At 40.4% G+C, this 23,396-nt stretch overlaps 2 protein-coding genes across 6 annotated transcripts; one reads left to right on the top strand and one right to left on the bottom strand.

Moving 5' to 3' along the window:
* Positions 1–82: 82 nt before the first annotated feature.
* LOC113032954 (putative ankyrin repeat domain-containing protein 31) lies at positions 83–10,426 on the bottom strand. Of its 5 annotated transcripts, none has more exons than XM_026186123.1 (14): positions 10,358–10,426; positions 9,075–9,156; positions 8,531–8,726; positions 7,279–7,562; positions 7,037–7,198; positions 6,790–6,932; positions 6,446–6,620; positions 6,054–6,199; positions 5,770–5,866; positions 5,599–5,695; positions 4,496–4,916; positions 1,695–1,832; positions 778–901; positions 83–330 (listed from the first exon to the last, which is right to left on the bottom strand). In XM_026186123.1, exons 3-14 carry the CDS (start codon positions 8,692–8,694, stop codon positions 194–196), a joined length of 2,088 nt encoding a protein of 695 aa, XP_026041908.1. In that variant the 5' UTR covers positions 8,695–8,726; positions 9,075–9,156; positions 10,358–10,426; the 3' UTR covers positions 83–193. The 5 variants fall into 5 exon arrangements, with proteins under 5 accessions (XP_026041908.1, XP_026041909.1, XP_026041910.1 ...); XM_026186124.1 differs by having other exon boundaries at positions 9,075–9,145; XM_026186125.1 differs by lacking the exon at positions 10,358–10,426 and having other exon boundaries at positions 9,075–9,602.
* Positions 10,427–10,920: 494 nt separating this feature from the next.
* Positions 10,921–20,498, top strand: mrpl1 (mitochondrial ribosomal protein L1). The gene is made up of 9 exons (XM_026188429.1): positions 10,921–11,003; positions 12,610–12,718; positions 12,923–13,190; positions 14,302–14,385; positions 14,744–14,815; positions 15,217–15,328; positions 15,930–16,030; positions 17,134–17,215; positions 20,347–20,498. The coding sequence occupies exons 1-9, from the start codon at positions 10,973–10,975 to the stop codon at positions 20,445–20,447; spliced, it is 960 nt and encodes a 319-aa protein (XP_026044214.1). The 5' UTR covers positions 10,921–10,972; the 3' UTR covers positions 20,448–20,498.
* The last annotated feature ends 2,898 nt before the right edge of the window (positions 20,499–23,396 follow it).

The following is a 23,396-nucleotide window of genomic DNA, read 5'->3' as shown; positions in this document are numbered from 1 at the left end:
TAAATATAAATATAAATATAAATATATATAAAAATAAAAATATAAATATATATATATATATATATATATATATGTGTGTGTGTGTGTGTGTGTGTGTGTGTGTAGGAAAAAGTACAGCAAATGCAAATGATCCTAAAATAACTAAGCAGAACAGTCAAAATATGAGTAGAGCAAGTTACAATAATTAACTTGCTCAGTCTTGAGACTCTGAGTAGTCTTCCTTTATGAGCTTGTCCCAGTACATGTCCATTACAGCATTTGGCAGCAGCTCTTCATCGTTCACCAAATGGATGATCTTGATCTTCATGTGATGGTTCAAGTTGTCTGTTCCTGCGTAATTAAAAGACAATACAATAAAAGAACTACAATATAACTTAATAATGCTGTGACAGACTGATACCTAGGCTTTATCAGCTGCCTTTGTGCCCTCTTTGTTTGTTTGAGTAGCCTTAAAAGAAATGTCATAGTAGTGTTTTCAAGGATTTTCCAAAGTGGTGAACAGTTTACAAAGTGCTCCTCTGTAAATCCTTTATTTACTGAATACCTTTTGACAAACAAATAAAGAAGAAATAGTCAGCAGTCTCTCCAATAAGTCTGTCATTCTGCAAGTGAACTCCTTTGTCTTGGACCGCAGCTGCCGATGGCAGTGTTTTTTTGGATTGCAGCATTGCCACATGAACTAGTTCTCCACCTGCTGCAGGGACCTGACTGTAAACATGAGGCAGGAAGTGTTGGATCTGATGTAGGGGCTACACTTGTCAGCAGACATGAACATACCAGTAGTTATCAGCTCTTTAGAAGAACTGCCTGTGCGGTTTTCCTCAAGACACCTTTGTGGTGTGTTTTCATCACCCTCCATGTTCAGTAAGTAAAAAGACAAAGATCTGCCTCTGAATGTCACCTGGGGAAATTATAGAAAATGTTCAGAGTTCACAAATATCTAACCAGTAAAATCCATGTCTAGAAATGAGCAATTGTAGGATATGTGGAACCTGAGTTTTGAACACCGCTCTACAACAAACACTATATAATTTATAGCCTACAAAGGAAAAATAAGTTTACATCCAGCGAAATTTCATGTGTGATAATAACAGTATTTTTTAACCATATATGTAAAGAAAATTTTAATTTTTCTTTCAACAAGTTGAACTTATTTAATCCATCCATTCGCTTCCGCTTATCTTGAAAGATGCAATTCAAATAATATTTTAGTTACTTTACTCCATGTGCTGCACAAATTAACAAGAGCACAGTTGCTCTACTGCTCATACTCCTCTGCTACCTGAATCTAAGTCACATTTTTTATGGTCATTATTTATTTGTAGATGAAAATATTTGTTAAGCAGATGTATAAAATATTGTAGAAAAGACAACTTGTGCTCTATAAATACTTTAAGAACATACAACTCACATTTCAGCAACATATTCGGGTAATTCAAACAACACAAGCCACAAATTACAGTATAAAGATGCACAATGAAAAAGGAAGCAGTTTTCTTTCACTTAACTTATGAATTATTTTCTGTTTCTTTTTCTTCTTCATAAGGACCCGCAGGAGTGGTCTGATAGTAATGAATGAACTCATTCATTTTTCCCTCATGCGGGCTGCTCTATCTGAAAATCACCTCAGGCTGCTTGTGTGAGCTACTACAAGAGATTCATTATTTTTATGATAACGTGAGTGGGTATCGAACCTTGTCCCAGGCATATGCTGAGCTGACTGGGATGTTTTTCCCAAGAATCGACTTGAGCCAGCATTCAGGAGCCAAGTGCACCTTTCCTTTACTCAGAATGGAGCCATCGGCCAGCACATTAGCAAAGTGACAGTGACCCTGAAAAAAGTAAGATTGTTTTAAAATTCACTGTCGATGCAGTTGTAGATTTCAGGGAATACATTCCTTCCTATATCAAGAACACAAGGATTGCCACCCTGGCTGACCATGTTTTTTTCAATCTCAAGTATCCAAAGGAGCTTGCAAAGAAAAGCGTCTGGACTTCTTTAAGTTGCTTGAAGACGTTTCACCTCTCATCCGAGAAGCTTCTTCAGTTCTAAGGTCAAATGGTGGAGAGTCCCAGATATAAACCTAGTGGGAGTGACCCCCCACAGAGGGACAAAAGGACCCCCTGATGATCCTCTAATCGCCTGAGCCAAGGTGGGAAACTGGGCGTGGGTCCCAATCAGCCAGAGTTTCGGGTGTGTTCATTGTGAAACCTGGCCCCACCTTATCATGCGAATTCCTGAGGTCAGATGGCCCAGGATGTGAGTGGGCGTTAAGGCGTCTGGGAAGGGATCTCAAAACTGGATTATAGATGGCAGAGAGTTGGTGTCGTAAACCCCCGCCTCTGTTCAAAGATGGTCGCTCACAGTGGACATAGATGGCTTCTTTCACTCCTCTTTCAAACCATCTGTCCTCTCTGTCCAAAATGTGAACATTGGCATCCTCGAAAGAGTGTCCTTTATCCTTAAGATGCAGATGGACTGCTGAGTCTTGTCCTGTGGAGGTGGCTCTTCTGTGTTGTGCCATGCGCTTGTGAAGTGGCTGTTTGGTCTCTCCAATGTAGAGGTCTGAGCATTCCTCGCTGCACTGTACAGCATACACCACATTGTTAAGTCTGTGTTTTGGCGTTTTGTCTTTCGGGTGAACCAGTTTCTGTCTGAGCGTGTTGCTGGGTCTGAAATACACTGGGATGTCATGCTTGGAGAAAACTCTCCTGAGTTTCTCTGATACGCCGGCTACATAGGGGATGACAATGTTGTTGCGTCTGTCCTCCCTCGCTGGTGTCTGATCTTCTTTTCTGTGCCTCTTTGCTGACTTTAAGAACGCCCATTTAGGATAGCCGCACGTTTTGAGTGCTTCCTTTACATGTGTGTGTTCCTTCTTTTTCCCTTCAGGCTTAGAGGGAACATGTTCTGCCCGGTGGTGTAGGGTCCTGATTACTCCAAGTTTGTGTTCCAGAGGGTGATGGGAGTCAAAGAGGAGGTACTGGTCCGTGTGTGTGGGCTTCCGGTAAACTTCGATGTTGAGTTTGCCGTTCTCTTCAATGTGCACAGCGCAGTCCAGGAAAGGCAGACAGTTGTCCTTTGTGTCTTCCCTGGTGAACTTGATGTTCTTATCCACAGCATTAATGTGCGCAGTGAAGGATTCCACTTCTTGTGTCTTGATTTTGACCCAGGTGTCGTCCACATATCTGTACCAGTGGCTGGGTACTCTTCCTTTGAAAGAGCCAAGAGCCTTCCTTTCCACTTCCTCCATGTAAAGATTGGCTACAATAGGTGACACGGGGGAGCCCATGGCACAGCCATGTTTTTGTCTGTAAAAGCCTTCGTTGTACTTGAAATATGTAGTGGTGAGGCAGAGGTCTAACAGTGTGCAGATCTGATCGGGTGTGAAGTTGGTCCTATCCTCCAAGGAGCTGTCTTCTTGTAGTCGTTTTCTGACAGTCTCCACGGCCTCCGTGGAGGATCATCAGGGGGTCCTTTTGTCCCTCTGTGGGGGGTCACTCCCACTAGGTTTATATCTGGGACTCTCCACCATTTGACCTTAGAACTGAAGAAGGTTCTCGGATGAGAGGTGAAACGTCTTCAAGCAACTTAAAGAAGTCCAGACGCTTTTCTTTGCAAGCTCCTTTGACTACGATGACCTGGATGACTGAGAACCTTCACAGACAAATCTCAAGTATCAGTTAACTGAGAGAGAAAAGACATGCGGTAAAGGGCCACAGGTCAGACTTGAATCCAGGCCAGCTGCCATATGGCATGTGGTCACCTGCTTAACGCACTGAGCTAAACCAGCACCCTGAGTTTGGAGACTTAGCCTCACTGACAACTACGTTAACCACGCTTCTTGAACACTGCCTGTTCAACAATGGTTTTTACAGTCCTGATCTGCACAAATCCCGACAATGTGTATTTGTCTGTTATCAAACATTTCGTATCAAACTTAGTTATCAATCAAGTCTTTTAATAAAAAAATTGAAAACTATTTTTTTAATTTCAATAATCTTGTCAATATTTTTTCTTATCTTAACTATACGAGTAACACCGTCACCTGGTGTCTGATGTTTTTTCTTTACATAAATGCAGATATTTCAACCCTATATTAAAGTAGTAACGCCACAAAAAATCTCCAGAAATTAAGAAAATGAAGTTGTTCAGATTTTCCCTCTTTGATATGTCCTCTCCAAGATAGACAAACAAAATCTGCAATCCTGACTATGGATCCTTTATGTCAGCGGTCTCCAACCTTTTTTGCGCCACGGACCGGTTTATGCCCGACCGCTGCTTTATGTTATTTGTTTATGTTTTATAATAGCAAAAAGACTATGATACCAGTATAACAGTTTGTATCTTCACACATGGTGGGAGTAACCAATGAATTGGTAAAAAAAACTACATATTGATATGTAAATTGTAGAATAGCAGCCAGTCATTACTCATTGTTATTAAAAGGTTCACATGGTCACATGATAAAAAACAGTAAGACTTTCTGCTGACCTTCAACAGCAGCTGTAGGGCACTTCCAGGTGAGATGATTCCCCTCTGGATGAGCACAGAGAGACGTCTGCTGTTGTCCACGGCTCTGTTCTGAATCAAAGCATTTTTTCGTCTGATCATTATACTGAAATGCTCTAAAGCAATTCCTGGTTGTGGAGTGTCTGGACAGCTACTGGCTGACTGGTCGCATCTGGTCGACCTCAACAGGTTAGCAGGTGTAGGTGCTTTACGACTACATTGATTATATCCACGTGTTTCTCTGGGTTTTGAAGAATCCAGTGAAAGTTTGGCTCTCGTGGTAATGTACATTTCCACCAAATACATTTGGTTCTGGAGTATCTCTATCAAGGTTCTCTGGCATGAAGCAAGGGATGAGATCTGACTTTTTAGCAAACAGTGACGAAGGCAGTCAGACACACTCCTACACCAAGAAAATCAAAGAAGAGTGTTACACTTGAAGTAAAGACTGGAATAGATTCATTAAAAACCATCACAGCAATAAACCGAAGCACAGCGTATTTCTAAATACTTGAAATACCTTTATTTAGTTTCTACTGCTGTTGGACCAGTGACAATGAAATATCATGTAATTCATTTTATTTAACACAAGAAGGCAACAGAGTTAGCTGTTAATCCAGTGGTTCTTAAATTTCATCTATCATGACCCATTTTATCAGTCATGAAAAAAAAAAGAATCTGATTCAAATTTTAATTAAATAAAAGTCAACACAAGAACATCAGCCATTGTTAAGTTCCCCGTAATAAAATATATTGATGTAACTTAGTTTCACTTTAGTTGCGTGGTTTAAACAACCAGAGGTAAAACAGGTCAAACTTCCATCAAAATTGAGGAAAGACTTTAAATATCTCACTTTCACCACCATTCCAGCCAACTCTTATTGTGGTGGAGGCACTACTTACTGAAAACAAATGAATGACATTGCCAAACTCTTTGCTCACTTTAGGAAATATAGTTTCTCTGTTGAAAACAGTATACAATTACTGTTCAGTTAATGTAGATATGTCCTGAAAGTCTGAAAAAGCAAGGTGCTTTCTCACAAAGTTTCGTTTAGGCCAAAGATGAGAGCAGTTCCTGTACTGACCGATATTTTCGGGCAAGATTTTCCTTCTCTGACTGCTGCTTGGCGAGCACCTCAATCAGCACACTCTGGATCTCCGTTAGAGCTGCATGATATCTGTCTGTAAAAAAGCACAAATATGGTCAATAAAACACGCTTAGTATCTTTCTGGTTGTCTTTTAACGCAGCTTTTACCTGCATCATTCAGACTTGTCAGAGGCCAAGTTGACATTTCTGTTTGTTTCCTTCTGACCTCCTCCAAAATCACTGTTATTGCCTCTGAATGACTCGGCTATATAATAAAAAAATAAGAGACAGATTATCGCATCAAAATAGTCACACCTGTGAACCTTTCAATAAAGTGATAATACATGTAATTTGTTAATTAGGCCTATTGAATGGTTGAAAGAACTGTTTTTGTCCATGCCCATTAAATCCAGCTTAGCTGACAGTCTACTGAAAGTGTAACACGCTCTCACATTATGAGTGGTGGCATCTTTCTGTCTCAGCTCAAAATCTCTGGGCCCCCTGGCTCCGCCTTTATCACCTGAATCCCTCCACTGTAGGTTGGATGTTTCACTGCAGTTAGGACTGCTCTGGCAGCGAGGCTCTGAGGACGTGGCACCTGAAACAATCCAACATTCAGATTTCATTTCTCTACTGCTCATCCAGCCACTCAGCACTGTGTCCTATGGTTTAGATTCTATTAGTTAATCTATTAGTTTTCATCTCCAGCTCTAAAAGCAGCTCAGTGGTATTCCCTTCACCATAACAACAACCCAGCCTGCAAGAGAAGAACGTGGGTTTTGTATCTACTATTGCTGCACGGCAGTGACGTAAATACTACATAAGACACTCTGGTGTTGCTCACCTGGTTCTCTGTGCTTTGAAGATGCATTATAGGACTTTGTGTGATTAACAGAAGAAACCTGGAAAGTCCTGAGCAGCTCTTTGATGTGTTCTTCCTTTGCCATATCTAATGCACTGAGGCCACTAGTGTTCCTGTCGCTGGCATTTGCTCCAGACTGAAGGAGAAGCTTCACTACCTGCGCAGCACACATGAATTTCACATCAAACTATTTCTCAAGGGCATTCTATCTAATGCAGCATGACAGATGAATCAACGTTTGTAAAGTTTGTGAAACTTTGCATCTACCGACATGTGGAAAGTGTTACAAAAAACAATTTTCTGCACCTTAAAAGTTTGTCCATCACCTGATAGTGTCCACTGAAAACAGCATCATGTAGAGGTGTCACTCCATCAAAGCTTCTAACATTAGCATCAGCTCCAGCCTTCAACAGTTGCTCCACCACCGCTTCATCACCCACAGCAGACGCCTCGTGAAGAGCCGTCCATCCTGATAGTTGAAGTCAATATTTAGTGATCACAATGGAGTTTGTGTTTGATGACAGACAGAGGATGACGCTGTCAGAGTACAGATGTGATTGAGCTGTGACACACCTGCGTAGTCCTCCATGTTGACACTGATTCCTGCTTGAATGAGCATTTTGACTTGAATGAGATCTCCTTTCTTGCATGCAGCGTGTAGCAGAGTCTCTCCCGTTCCATTTCTCTTGTGAAGGTTTTTTTGGGAGGGAATTTTCACACGTCGTGAGACTTTTGCTTGAATAAGATAATTAAAAGCAGATTTGTAAACATAAATTAAGCTAAAACATGTGACATAACGTAATGACGGTAATTACCTGCTTGTGATGAAGCTTCTCCGTAGCCTGATGTAGACTGGATACAGTTGGATGTCACAGGTTCAGTTGGTTTAAGATGATTTATTTTCATCTCTCTTTTCTGTTTTGTCTCTTTGTTCCCTGCTTCTGGATCTGAATCAGCTATGAGAACAACCCGAGCTACTTCTTTGTTTTGCCTGGGACTGAGATCCTTCAACAAGCTTAACGAGTCATCGTCTGAAGAAGACAGATCTCCAGTTCTGTAGTTCTCTTGACTGAAGATCTGGGTCATCTCCAGGTTGTCTCTGGAAGCATGAAACAGACGTGACAGCCACAAGTTAGGACTTTGACACCAAGTTTATGCTTCTGTAATCTGCTCATAATCATCACACAGTATATTCTGTTTGCAGCACAATAAAAAGATCTGACAATCAAAAGTTCGGAAACTAAACAACATGCATGTCACCTGTGTTCCTGATTTCATGAATCATGTTGTTTTCATCAGTGCCTTTTAACATTGTTACGAGATTCAGTCTGGCACGAAACTTATTGTCAGGATTTTTCCAACAGAGACAAACTTTTGCCACCAAACCAGGCCAAATCTTACCAAAGGAACCAAAAACTGAGTGGATGAGGATTTAGTTCTGAAAACAAGATCCTCACAACAACAGAAAACCAGTATGTGTTTAGTGTAAGCAGCTCATGCAACTAACATTGCATCTGTTTGTTTCTCTCTGCAATTAAACTCTATGCTCACATCAACTGTATTTTAATCCAGCTGAATTCACAACAAAGCTATTCTAATTTATTTCCCTACTTCAGACAGCTGTACAAGCCTGAAAGTTACAAAAATGGCACCCATTAACACTAATGTAAACCACTCTTTACTTTCAAGCCAATTTTTATCCTCCTTGTCATCCCAGTCTGACATTCACATAAGTTACAGTCACTTACTATGGCTGTATTCACATGTTAAATGACCCCTGAGAGAGAAAGTTTAAAGCCAAATGTGGCTGAAGCTTCCTGTCGCAGTGGCACTGATGCTTTGCAGTCCAAAGCTCTTTATGCCACTTAATAAGTAACATTACCTCAAACTCCCAGCTTTCTGAGAAACGGGAGCTAAAACCTAAAAGACTTTCAGACATGACATCTTGTAGCAATGTACAGGGTATGCTTTTAACATCAAAGGTTGCAAATCTGTTCAAGAAATATCTGTCCTCACTTTATTTTCTCCATAACCTATATGGTCGGGACAGTTAGTCACTGCACTTACCTAAGTGCAGCAGTCCTATGTCTGTTCATTTCATATGAATTATCTGCTCTGATGCTTTCAAGATGCTCAACTTTCATCAGGTGCTGTTGATGGTTTATAGGCCCAGAGCCTTTATCCTTTATTTCTTTCTTTGAATAGTCCAATGCAGCTCCACCACAATTCATGTCTTCCTCATCAGCATCAGGATGAGATGAACCTGCAACAGTAAAATTACTTCACCCCATAAATGATGGACAGCTTACAATATCAAACTTCATATAAGAGCAAATTCTCTATCCTCAGCTAAAAAAACTGTTGTAATAACTGCCACTAGATGGCAGCATGAGGTCAACATGTGTTTGTTTTCAAGACAGATATAATAAATTTTCCATTTTCCATCCATTACTAAGAAATCGTTAAAAAAAAACTTTATTCATTGTGTATTACCACAGCATTTGTGAATGAACTGCACCCTTTCATGCTTCAAAAAACACAAAGTTAGTGGCCAAGAACTAAATAACATTATTTTTTAGTGGTAGACACTTCTTATACTGTAGAAACTTACACTGACTGAGTGCATGCTGTCACCACCACATTTGGCCACTGATGATCAAAACTTCCTGCTGTTGATGGGCTCTGTGGAGAGACTAAAACAATCATCTCAAAATCTTTTGCCAGATCTCAACAAAAATATTTTTCCGATATTAGATATTTTAGTGCATGTTCTTTAGTAAGCAAAGTTTTTCCTGGACAGAAAAGTGTATGGCAATCCCAAAGAAATCTTAGTTGGGTCTGAAGGAAAACCAGCTGTGTTGCTTAATAAACGACTGACAGTTTTGCTCATTAGGACATATTTACTGAAGTACGTTAATTATTAAGTGGTCACAAATAACAGGAAATTACACATATTTATGTCAAATAATGTCATGGGCTGATTAAAATTAGAAGGACATGATTCAAAGTAGGATTAATACAAAAGCTACTTCTAGATATAATAGACAATAAAGTACCCTGTCTCCTATTTACCTACAATTAGGGTGATATGACTGTACTTTATTGAATTTATCTAGGCGATAGTGGCTCAAGAGTTGGGAGTTCGCCTTGTAATTGGAAGGTTGCCGGTTCGAGCCCCGGCTTGGACAGTCTCGGTTGTTGTGTCCTTGGGCAAGACACTTCACCTGTTGCCTACTGGTGGTGGTCAGAGGGCCCGGTGGTGCCAGTGTCCGGCAGCCTCGCCTCTGTCAGTGCGCCCCAGGTTGGCTGTGGCTACAATGTAGCTGCCATCACCAGTGTGTGAATGGGTGGATGACTGGATGTGTAAAGCGCTTTGTGGTCCTTAGGGACTAGTAAAGAGCCTATATAAATACAGGCATTTACCATAATATCCAAGTCCTTCTATAAGCAATATCATAACTTGACACCCATGTTGAAATACATCAGAGCAGCTAAATGGGTTATCTAAACCAGTTTTTAACTTCAGCGGTCATTCTGCATATGATAGAATCATCAATCAAATCTGAGATGTCAATTTAATTCAGTGTTACAGAAAGAAATTATATATATGCTAGCTTCCACAGGTAAATCCAAAGCCATTTTTCCATATAAAGAAACACACAAAGACAAAATATTTGGAGCCAATATTTCTAATAGTCACAACTGTTTTGGCAGGAGCTATTTTACCACCGCTAACTAGTAAAGAAGTTGTTCTAATACAATTAGATAACATGCAACATACACTCCCTTTTTTACGGTAGGCTAATGCTAAAGCTCAGTGAGAAATAACTCAGGCTCCACTCATGATTTTCTATTAATAGATAATATTAATGTTAGTAACAAACGCTTAATTACCTGTAAATAGTGGGAAAAATTATCTTCGTCCTGGTATGGTGTAGCATATCTGGTAGGACAGTGGCGGGAAACTACGCGCCTGCGCAATATGTATGAAATAAAAAATAGATAAATAAAAAAATTCTCGTTATCCACCCAGGAATCCTATTGGGTTTTTTTCAGTGACCTTAATATTAAGTCATATAATATTTCTCATGTATCGTTTCTCCAAAATATGGTCGTATAGAGATAATAAGATAAATCATGTCTTAGATAATTTATACATAGCTAGGATGGTTTGAAACCTAAAATTCGGCGTCCAGGTTTTAGTTCAAAACTTTTATAATGCTCAATTTTCTTCCTATAGCAGCGAGTAGAGTACAGCTGTCTCTACATTCGTTTAGTTTTTTATCATAATAAGTAAATATTAATTAAATAAATATATGCCGAATGAAAATGTACCACCCTCAGACTGTTGTCAGGTAGTTTATATTTTTATTTATGTATGTTTTTTGTTTCAGAATATGCAGCAGAACTAAAACTTTTCCGTTTTTTCAACTAACATTTGATCGTTTCCGAGGCGGAACCATTTATTCCCTACCTCTGTTTTCACACGGCCAAGCGCGATTCCCTGACATGGCAACCTGCACGCGTACTGTGTGGAAAGGTCAGTTGTTTTGTTGTGAAATTGGATTCTTTTTAGATGACATTAAAAAAAAATAAAGGCATGTGTTTATAGGCTGCGTTTGTCCTTTCCTGTTTTCTCGCTTTTGTCTCTGGGCTCGATTCAGAGATCTCTTTGTGTAGCCTTTTGGCTTCACTGTTAGCTAACCAATAGCCAACCTGCTGTTTGACTGTTTAACATATTATCAGCTTGTTTGTCGTCACTTAATTTTCTCACGAATCAACAATATTTGATTTTATTTTAATTTTTGATACACTTTAAATCGGCATTGCTCTGATTGACCAGATACTTCTTAAATTAATTAGATTTTCATGTTATGTTTCCTTTCAGCCGTGATGTGCGGTAACAACCAGGTCAGAAGCTGTCATTGCAGTCGTATTTTAAGAGTTAATTTGGGTCGCCATATGCCGGGTTAAAATCATATAAATTATTAACGAATTTTTGTGATAATTTACTTGAAACTAACGATTTTCTTGATGTAAATTAAAATGTTGGATTTTAAATATGATATCGCCCAACAGTCGTTTCATTGTGTCAGTTATCCTAATTTGATCGTAAGTGGTCTGACCGACCAGTAAAACCAATGCAGTGCAACCAGTGTAATGTAACAGTCATCCAAAATGAATATGTTTTGAAAATACATGAGCCATAGCCAAAACTTACACCACTTCATTAGGAAACTCCCATCGGTTAGTATTGGAAGGTATAATTTCTTTTTATTTTCACATTTACTGTACTGAGAAGAATTTCCAAATAGATAAACACTTAATACTTTGCAGGTAAAACTTGCAAGGAAGCCATTAATATTTCAGGTTTTCAATAAAGTGTTCTTCTCCCGATGAATTGATGCCAGCATTACAAGACATTTACAGTAGGGCTGGCATTAACAAAATCACAACAGCTTTTGCCATTTCGCTAACCCATCCTAAAAAGCTTTAGCATGTCACTGCCAAAATAATTAAAAAACAAAAGAGAGCAGAGCATCAATACAGAAAACTAGCAATAGCATAAAAATATGTTTAGTTGACCTCTTCTTGTTATTATAAAATAATTTCAATAATGTCCTCCCAAAAGTCTTCCACATTGTATTTATGAAGCTGATATTAATGATAAAACATGTCTTCCATCCTGGCAGCACAACATCAATAAAACATTCAAAGAAACATTTAGATTCACTTAAACAGTTTATGATCGGTACTGCTAAAACTTACACCATCAGTGTGGGTTTCATTCTTTGTGGAAGAGTTTTTACCAGAATGAGACTGTAAACCATGATTTTTTTTAAATTGATGAACTCACTGATGCAGATGCACATCAGGGAGAAGTGCTTGTCATGCAAAAGACAGTGGTATACTTAAATTAGGTAGCGTTAAACACCGATGCTCATCATCAGCTTGTCTGCTGGAAATAAAAAGATACTTTGATGCATTTAGTTTATGCAAAGTTCATTAAAAATGTTTTATAAAATCACAGAGCGTTTCTCTTAATTATGGTGTGCAGTTTGATGTTGTGTCCCACAGGAAAAAAACAGCACGTGTCTGTTTGTTTAAACTCCTTATGAAGCTTTTTTCCTCACCTGTCTTCACAGTTTTAGCACGATGTCAGAGGCAGCTACTGAGTGCCAGCGGTCCAGCTTACTCAGGTGTCTCACAGACTGCACCAAGGAATCTACCTGTCAGAACTTTTGCAGCTGTCAAGTGAGTTTACAGACCTTTAAAGCTTGTCACCCAGAAATGATTTACTGGCTCTAAAGGTGGGGGGTTTTCTCTGCTTGACTCACCCCATTTTTCCCATTCTGAGCAGTTTTCTGGTTAGTGCGAACAATAAAATTGAGAGAAATTAGATGCTGACCTGGTGACTCAGATATTTCTCAGGTTAACATCTCCCCTTTTGATTGCCAGGACACTAAAGAAAGACAAAAAAGACAACGCAGAAAAGGAGGTGAAGAAAGAGAAGAGGGTCATCGATGACAAAAACAGACATAAGCCTTTCGGTAAGACGGGATGGGCGCCTGTGGATGACGTATATGTTATGAGGTACTACCCACGGACTCTGCATGACCCAGCGGAGGCAATTGACATGCTGAAGAAATTCCAGGCGTTAGACTTCACTCCCCACAATCAGCCGGTTTACATAGATCTGAAGCTGGACATGAAGCTGGAGAAGAAGGTAATAATGACAAAAACACTGAAACTCATGTTGACTGAATGGCACAAAGACAAGGACGGCTAACTGTGGTACTAGGGGAGGTTTTTTTAATTGTGTTCTCTGCCAGGTGGAAGTGATTAGAGAAGCGTTTTTCATTAATATGTTGGACAAGAAGGCAGCAGACATTATAACTACTATAAACACAAAAATACACACAGCAGCTGCATCATGTGCTATAAATTCTCCAGAACAGAATTGGTTCAGTTTCAAAGAAATTTCAGTGCAAGCATATTGACGAAGAGGGCTGTTTCTCTGTTCAATCCTTGGGTCCTCTGTGGATGTTACTTTGACATTTACCATGTATGTTAACATTGCTGGAGCCCAGTCTTCTGAGCACAGCAAGGTGATTCACATCATGGCTTCAAACTGCTCCCTGCTTTTCTGACTTTGTTGCTATTCACACGTTGGTTCCATCAAACCCTTTTAGTGTCCCAGAAACCACGGGCTGCTTTTCCTTTTATCATCAAGCTGGAACCTCAGAATAGAAAAGAACATCCTGATGAGGGTTGATCATCTGCCAGTGTGTGTGTTTGTGCGTGTTTGTGTGTGTGCCGAAGACAAATTTTAGCAGTCACACTTGGCAGACTTATTTGGATTTATTTGGTGCTTTCCCATTCTGGCTGTCACTGTCACGCCTCGCTTCCACCAATCTGAGGGTTATTCATGACATCAATCTTTGCAGCACGAGCAGTTTCAGTTAATCTGCTGAAAACAGCGCGGCACCGAGGAATAAAAGCCTCACGAGTGCTTCTTTTCGTTCTTTCTTACACATCGCAGGGCTGCAGAGCTGCTGCTGTGCTGTCCAGAGGGTCCACGGGAGACAAACTCTGTCTTACTCTTAGCTGTCTGTCACTGCAGAACTAATGTTCCCATGCATTATGAATTATGAACTCTCTAGAGAAATGAAAAATTAAAGTGGTGGCTGAATAACTTTAATGCTTGATTATGTAGGCCTGCTCTGTGATTGACATCCTCGCTTTTCCTTATTTGTTTCCAGATTCTTTTGCTCTTTTCCTGCAGCATACCCGGTGTTGTTACTCATAATAAATTACTCTGTTTTTCCTCCTTGCAGAAAAAAGTCGACCCCTTCGTCAGCACTGTGCACTTACCGCACGCCTTCAAGGCAGAGATGAACAGAGTTTTAGTTTTTACAGAGGTAAAAACTTTTATTTTAGCCTCACTGAATCTTCATTTCGTAGCCATTTGTGTGTCTGTTGTTGATGAATTGTTTTAATTTTGTCGGTGCATGATTCAGATGTGCAGCAGCAGCAGCACCTTTTATTTGTCTCCCTGTTTGTCTGTAATGAATGTGCTTCGGTCGTGGCTGCTTTTTATCGTAGAACCCGACGAGCAGGGTTTGATTAATATTCCTGTCAAGCTGCGCAGGCCGTGGGTTGTAACTTAGATGAGCGTGTTAACGGTCATAATGAATGACATTGTTGGGGTCTGCCAGACGTTGACGCACCCAAATCAGATTTAAATGGGCGCGGGTGTCTTTGGTTGTGTCTCTGCAGGATGCTAATCAAGCCACAGTTGCTCGGGAGAACGGAGCGGTGTTTGCTGGAGGAGTGGAGCTCATACAGCCGGTGAGTTGGTTAAACTGAGCTAAACAGCACATCCCGTGAGGTCAGATCGAGTTTACCGGGAAAACTGAAAAAAAGTATTACTTTTCTGTTTCTCTCCAAATTTCTGTGCTGTTTACTTGTTTGTGAGGCAAACTGTTAAATTATTAAAAAACGTTAAAACTGACTTTTTAAAGAATTGACAGCACACATCTTTTGCAGGCAGGCAGTCCACAGGTCAGACCTCACAGCCTGAAAATCTCAGTCTCCACAGGTCCAGTTTATGCACAGAGCTTATGATAACAGTAATGAGACAACAGGAGACCACCAGTATAGCAGCAGATTTGGGTAGATGAGAACCAAAACCTGCAGGAGTCTTAATGTTTAAACTAATTTTTGGTCATGTGGTTTTATTCTTTTTTAAGATCTTGGATGATGAGGTTTCAGCAGACTTCTATGTGGCGGTTCCCGACATCCTGCCGAAGCTCGTACCACTGAAAAACAAACTAAGGAAGAAGTTTCCAAAGAGCAAGAGAGGTGAGCTGCAGGTTAAGAGTTGTTTTTACCTTCAGCCGTGTTGAAGGTTAAGGTGAACCTGTCCAATTTCAGCACCTTTTTTATTTATTTATTTTAATTGGTTGTCTGCTATAGTTCAAAATAATTCTTATTTATCATATACTGCTGCTTAATGCTGCATCTCAGTCCAACCTCTGATTGAAACAAGCTGTTTGAGCTCCTCACCGTTTAACTGTCCTGCTGATTGGCTGTTTCCTGGCTCGAGGTGACCAAATTAGGAATATCTGAAAGATCATCAGGAAAAATTGAATGTCTGAAGAGTTACTGGAATTTTAATGCCTACTTTTATTCAACAAAGTGAAGGCTGATGATATCAGTCTTTGATGATGATGACAGGAAATTCTATTATTTCTAATTCGTGCTTCAAAATTCTGTTGTGGCTTCAGTGACATTTTATTTTTAGTTCAAATGTTTCACATTCAGCAGTCGATAGTTTTAATCCAGTGTCACTCACAACCAGTGAAGACGACAGCCATAACTGGATGTCTAAAGTGTGAATGCGTTACGAGATAATGAGTGCTGATCACTTATTCTCTCTCCCGTTTTCTCCCTTTACTCTCAGGCTCAGTCGGCATCAACGTTCCCAAGATGTTGGAGCTATTTAAAACGGGTCACGAGTACACGGTGGAGAGCGACTGCTATGTTAGGTCCCAGATAGCTACGGTACGTCATAACAAACCGGTACATGCAATGTGCATTGATGGGAGGAGCTGTGTGAATGTGTGCAAAACCAACAGAGGAAGTTTTCAGCGATGAGGCAGTTTTAAGTTTTGCAAGTTTTAGAGCTCAAAGCAAAGGGGGAAAAAAAGTCCTGATTAAAAAAGCATAAATTCCCACAAGGATGGAGACATAAAATCGATGCGCCCTGAGGAAGGTTGAGGGAAATGTTGGAGTGTGTTTAGGGAGGAAATGCTTTATGTGTGTGTGTGTGTGTGTGTGTGTTTGCTTCTACTGGGTACATTTTTAAATAAAACAGTAGTATCAGCTGGTTACAGGCTTGGTGTTTTCCTGTTCTATATATTTTTATCACATCTGCATGAATTTAAAATGCAGAGAACACATATTCGCTCGTTTATAAGCACTCAGCATATCAGGACATTTTCACACATAAACGCAGGACAGTCGGGTCGGTACAGTTTAACTTTGTTGCAACACAGCAGGAAATGATCTGCTTTGCATTCACACCGTCAGCCTCTGAGGCTGAAAAGTGAAGCTGGTTCAGAACTACAAGAAAAGAAGTTTCTTCAGTGGTCACAATCGCTAACTTCAAAAGTGAGTCAGAAAGTCTAAATGAAATGATCTGACACGTGATTGGCAGCTTGCTAACCAAGCTTGTCCACCTTCTCTTCTAAATGAGGGAAAAAATCCAACATGGCGGTGACCAAAAAGTAACATTGAGGCTTCAAAATGCAAACTCAGGTGATGTCACAGTTGCCACGTCCATCTTTTATATGCAGGCTATGTGCTTTGCAGTTCTCTGTGGGGTCAAGGTTGGAGATCTCCCTGGATAGCTTTAGCAGGAGGCTGCAGTGTGACATCACTGGTTAGGGTTCTGGCAGACATTTAAACTCTTGCATGCACTTCTGTCGGGTGAGTCCATGAAGTGCTCAGGGGTGCACTACATGTGTGAAATTAACTTGAAATGCTGGCGTTATTTGTTTAAATGCAGCACATTGATTTTTCGCCAGTATGAACATACAGAGGATTTCAGAAATGGTAAATATAATCGGACGTTTCAGACATTTTGTTTTCTCTCCTCTGCTTAGCTCGACATGCCCAGTGAGCACATCTTCGCCAACCTGCAGACAATCCTGGTTGATGTTTGTTCACACCGACCAGCCAGCTTGGGTATGTATGTTCACCAAAACCAACAGCAAAAACCCTCCGACAGTTCCCCAAGCCCTACCTCTGCTTTTATAGCTCGCAGGGAAAAAATAGCAGACTTTTCATTTATTTTTGTCTGCTTGAATGCTCGATAGAAAGCTTCTAGAGTTTTGAACCCAGAGCCTTCTTCCTGTGAGTGTCAATCACTCCCTCAAGAGAGTTCCACTTATTTTCATACCATAACACTGCAGCGTAAAAAGTGTATGACGTGACGTTGAGGTGTAATGGTAAACCTAAACAAAAACTATGACCCCTGAGTTAAAAATTATGGCCGTTTGTCCAGGTTCTCTTCTTATAAATCAAGAAGGGAAGCAGAGGAGTCAGCAGCTTTTCCATCAAGCTGTAGTTCGTTCAGTAATTTCTCTGCATTTTCCTCCACTTTGTTCGATTTACAGGATGCAGTGTAATCATCAGCTAATGGATTCTCATTAGAGAGAAAGGCCTAAACGATCTAAAAACTAATTTTGAGCTTGCTAAATACCACGTTATTAACATTTTCCCCGCTGAAGTAAACTGCAGAGCTTTCACAAAGGACTCTTTAAACCACTGACGCCATCTAAACTGGAGCCGTGCATATAGAGAGAACTCCGATCTCTCTCGTGTAGACCGTAGTACCACTAAACCTTTGTCTCTTCAGCAGAATAAAGAATAATGGTTTTCTTATCGTTTATTGTTTTTCCTCATACTTCTCATAAAATTATAGAATGGAGTTAATTTCTTGAAAGTTTGCTTTGGTCCTGCATGTCAGTTTTCAATCATACCTGCAATCGTTTCATTTTACAAAAAAATAAAATCGCTTCATGTTTTAACGTATGGGGGAAAAACGAGCAGAATGAGCCCCGTGAATGCAACATATTAAAAAGGAACGGCCTCCAGAGGTTTACAGCCAGACTAGCAGCTCTGCAGGGTTGTGTTGCTCGTTACGATGGAAATCAAACTGACTTTCATCCCTCAGGCTGATGGGGTCATGTCGTCACCCCACATGGACGCCTGAGTTTGTGAATGTGATAACATAAGAACAACGACGTTGGAGCTTCGTTGATCCCGTACGTGCATCTGCTTTTAGCAGGACGAGTCCAAATCTCAGCGACTTTGACCCAAAGGTCAGAGGTCAAATTCTGTGAAAATGTTGTGAAGTCACCTAGAATTTTCAAATTGAAACTGTAGGTGCTTCTACTAAAGATCTCGGATGAGTTCGAATCTCAGTGACCTCAAGGTCAAAGGTCAGGGGTCAAGTTCTCTGAGAAGCTTGTCATAAATTGATAATAACATGGCATAGAATTTTGAAATTGACACCATATGTGCATCTAGTAGGAGGCTGACACCAGCGGTTGCCTGTTTGTTTGTTTGTTTGTTTGTTTGTTTGCTTGTTTGTTTGTTTTTGACCCTTCAAAACCTCAAAAAGAAGAGAAACAGGACTTTTTCTGGCAGAGGTCATCACGCCGTTTCCTGGCAGCAGCCGTGTGATTGCACGCGCAGCAGATGCTTCTGTTTATAGTGCTCGCAGTAAACCTGAGTGTGTGCAGTTTCAGCCTGACGACGATCCCTGTGGGAGTCTTCACCGCTCACCCTTGAAGCGTTAATGCTCTGCTGAACCCGCTCGGCTACGCGCGGCATCCTCAACGCAACGTCGGTTGAGTGAAATGTCTCACTCGGTGCATCGTTACGGCTCTGCTTCATTTGGCGATGAAGGCGTCGAGCCGGGCCACCTGGGCTCTGCTGAACTCTCGTCAGCAGAGACGCGTCTTTGAGCTTGTGCCAGCAAACGTTACAAATCCCTGACAAGGATCACACAAGGACCCCGCGGCAGAATTTAATTACCTCGGCAACCAGTAGTGAAGCATCAGAAAATGCGAATATCAGGAATACTTACTGTTAGATTGGCTTCTTTATTTCCATTACTGTTTTTAAGAGTCATTTAGACAGAGGCTAATGGCAGCAGCGTGGGCAAAAACAAGAGTAAACTTCACAGATAAGTGCTTAAAAACAGAGAGAGAAGTGCGGAAATACAGCGTGTGGGTATGAAGAAGAGACCAGCTCCCCCCAAGGGGCTGATGGGAGTTATTCACGACCAAAGACATAATATGCTAATAAAAAATAATATAAATGCAGAGGACGGGAGACGACGGGGAACGCAGTGCTGAAATAACTATTCATAAGTATGTTAAAAGTAAATACGTGAGAGAAATAAGACTGCAGAGAGTTTGTAAGCCAAAGACAGAGAAAAGAGGACGAGATGGAAAGAAGCTGTTTAACATAACTTAATGCAAGATGATGCTCCATTAACAGGTTTAGGATTGTAGTGTCTCAGTAATACGAGTCAGTCCAGGTTACCTCGGACATGGTGGAGATTCTGCCTGGAGAAATAGAACTTTTCATTTGTAAATGTAAATGTTTTAAATGTGAATTATTTATTAAAAAGTATGAATTTATTCTGTAAATCTGACAAACAGGAGTCTGTAACCAGTATTATCGGTAGCTGCGTTGTGACGGTGGGGATATTTTTGGATTTATGAAAAAAAATACATTGATACAAATACATTGCTGAAGCTCAGATATCATCAGTGCTTTGAGGCCAAATTTGAGCCTAGATATTCTAAGGTAACTATGTGGTATTATGTCAAACTGGAAACATTTGGGATTCACAGCAGCTCAGCCACAAAATGTAAACTGCATAAAGTTACAAAGCAGAGTCACGGAGTGCGTAAGAAGTCGTGAACACTCTGCTGACTCAATAATCACAACCTCCTCTGTCATTAATGTCAACACAGCAACTCTTTGCTGGGAGCTTCATTGCCATCTAAGCTCCTTTAGACTGCCTACATCTGCTATATACATGCAAGCCACTTTGCAACCCACCTCCACCCCGTATCTTCCTTTTTTATGATGTGTTTGACTTAATTAATTTCAAATGTTGTCATTAACACTTGCAGCAGAAGGGGAGGGGGATCATTTGTCAGTCGATAGTGATCATTAGCCCTGCAATTAAGCAGATATCAGTTTTCAGTCTGTGTTTGGCTTCTCCTCCACTTAAAAAGAGCCGTTCTTTATGATGACAGCGTCTTTCTTCCTTTCTTTTCCTCTTTCCGTATCAGGACCTTTCATTGAGCGAGCGATCATCGCCAGTCACACCAGTGAAGCTGTTTGGTTCAAGAGCGAAGATGTTCTCCCGAAATCACCAGAAAAGGAGGAGTGAGGTGCAGATTGTGTATATGTGCGTTGTAGTCAATAAAGTTTTTGTTCTGTCGCTCGTGTGTTTTGGTATCTGTTCTTTCGAAGAAGGAAATCCCAGGAGAGCAAAATGGGACAAAAGGTAAAAGGTGACCAAGACAGGAAAGTGACGTTTATTAATGATAACACAACATGGCAAATTAAAACCCATAAATCAGCTGTACTCTTATTGTTTTACAGAATGACAGGAGGTCCAGAAACAGTCTGAGGGGGTTTTGTCTGAATTATTTATTTATTTTATCTTTTTATTCTTTCTATTTATAGTTGTTTGACCACATGGTCAGTGAAAGCTGTCCTAATTATCATTTTTTTCAGCTAACAAAAGCTTTGAAATCCGTTTAAACGTATAAACAGCTCTATATGCTCCAATCTCCACATGTCCTCAAATACAATAAACTATAAAGCATTTGATGATTTTAACTAATTGATTTTGGTTTTGTCGTAAAGTCATTAGGCTTCAGTCATGAGTCAATTCATGCTGTCGACATGATGTTTAAAGGTTTGAGCCAATCCCCACTCAAACAAATGGCCTGTATTTGTATAGCGTTTTTCTAGTCCCTAAGGACCCCAAAGCGCTTTACACAACCAGTCATCCACCCATTCACATACTGGTGATGGCAGCTACATTGTAGCCACAGCCGCCCTGGGGCGCACTGACAGAGGCGAGGCTGCCGGACACTGGCGCCACCGGGCCCTCTGACCACCACCAGTAGGCAACAGGTGAAGTGTCTTGCCCAAGGACACAACGACCGAGACTGTCCAAGCCGGGGCTCGAACCGGCAACCTTCCGATTACAAGGTGAACTCCCAACTCTTGAGCCACGATCAGATCAAATACATATATAATACATACAAATGGCTTCATTTTTCATATGTTACCTGAGAATGACAAATAAACACATTTAAGAAGTTGGTATCCAAAAAGAATCAGGTTCTGGGTCACTCGGGGAAATAATTAAGCTGTTATGCAAAGTGAGGGGCCCCATGTCCACAACCACAAATTTTCATCCCGGGTCATCCTGGTATAAACTGGTATAAAATCACGTGTAATACTACCAGCTGAACAGCAGGGGGCAGTGTTTACATAGCTTGCACTCCAGACTCCTGTAGGGTTAAACGGAAGTCTTCCACCAACCTGTTGAAGCTCATTCCAGGAGATAAAGCCACACTGACACTGAGGGAGAAATTAGATTTTCTTACATGAGGCCACTAATATATAAAAAGTAGTGAAGTAAAAAATGTTCACAGATTTTAATAGTAGACATGTACTTGCACATCATGTATAATCTTGCATTAGATTATGTTGTGGATGCTTGAGATATATTCACAGGTAAAACTGAAGCCTTTTTTTTTGCCTTAACTCCCAAAACATTGCAAATTGGGGTCAATTTTCCATAAATTGTCATCCATCAGTTTAAGCTCTTCCAGCTGTAGTTTCTCTGTACTGAATATTATCTTTATTAGTTCAAGTTTGTGAATGAATAAATAACCCTGAAGTTAAACCTGTGAGTTGAAGGTTGAAGTGAAAACAGTGTTTTAGTAACTCAATTTAGAAGCTAAGATTTGCACTCTCAACCCTCCCAGCACATTATTTCTGTGGTTCAAAACATCTTTAGATGTTAGCAAGTCTTTGGGAAAGTATCCCACGTCTTTTATGTCCCAAACCACAGCAAGAGTAGAGTCATCCTTTCAAGCTGTGTGTTGAATTAGCGCAGCCTATTAGACATTAATCCTGTGATGCTGTGCAGGTTGACGTTCAGAGTGAGATTGAGATTAGTTTGAATTTTTATTGGTCCCTGTGGGGGAATTAGGCTGCTGCTGCTGCTGCAACTAATTTAATAGGATTTGGTGGTGGAGAGCAAAAGAAACAGACTATAGAAAGAAGCAATGAAAAACTGGAAACAGTAAAAGTCATGAAACCGCCTTTAACGAGCTTCTTGTTGACATGCAGTAATGCTGCTGTGGTGCCAGCTTGACTCTCACAGGTGTGTCTGTCTGTCTGTAAACTGTGGTTTTTCATACTGATCTGGCTGTTGTTGTAAAGATGTTTACTTCCTTTGTTTCTCTCGCCGAGATGAAAGAGTTCTTCTTGGGGACAGAGAGGCTGGGAAGTGATTTCACATCAACAAACTAAACTAAAATGTCTCAAAGACTGAAGAAAACTGCAACTGCTCTTGCTCTTTCTATTCTGCAGAAATACCAGCAGCATTAGCTTGTTAACTCCTCCAGTGAGCCGTTGGAGGATTTGCGGCTTATTTCCGGTTAACTATTTTTTGGTGCGAGATCATACTGAGCTTCAGAACAGCTTCAGTCCATCTTGTCTCTGGAAATTTAATGGAGAGAAGATGTTCTTTTATCTAGTGGTGGATAGTTTAGTCTAACAGTCCAGTCCAAAATCTCCCGTATGTTCAATTTGCTTTATTTAAAATATGCTGCCAGTTTGCAACAACATTTGTCTCAAGGCACTTTATTTCGCATTTTAAAGACTCCACTTTATTAGAGAGAAAATTCTAGTTAAAGTGACCTCCAGACACGGGGAAGTGCAGCCGCTGGGGAGGGTGTAAACAGTTGTACATGAGTGGAAAGAGAAGACAGGACCATGAACAAAGAAGATAAAACAAACTGCAGTAGAGAAGACAGGAGTTAATTAGAAGCACGGTGTAATGTAAATGAATGGGTGCATGGAAAGAAATGAATTTCTCCAGGAGCTTGAGCCTAAATCTGCATAACTACAGAGTGGTTTAGGTTTAGTCTCTGTGTCCAGCTTCAGCTATAAATATAAGATTTATCAAAAAGGGGGGTTGGAAGACTGAATGTAGACCTGGGGGACTGACATCCTTTGAACTTCTAGAAGGTTCATGATGAGACTGTATCAGCTGAAGTGTGAAGAAAGGTGTTTAGGTTACTCATAAAGC

This window comes from Astatotilapia calliptera, chromosome 12 (assembly GCF_900246225.1).
Source record: "Astatotilapia calliptera chromosome 12, fAstCal1.2, whole genome shotgun sequence".
NCBI classification, from domain to species: Eukaryota; Metazoa; Chordata; class Actinopteri; order Cichliformes; family Cichlidae; genus Astatotilapia; species Astatotilapia calliptera.
This window is presented reverse-complemented; position numbering and strand designations above follow the sequence as displayed.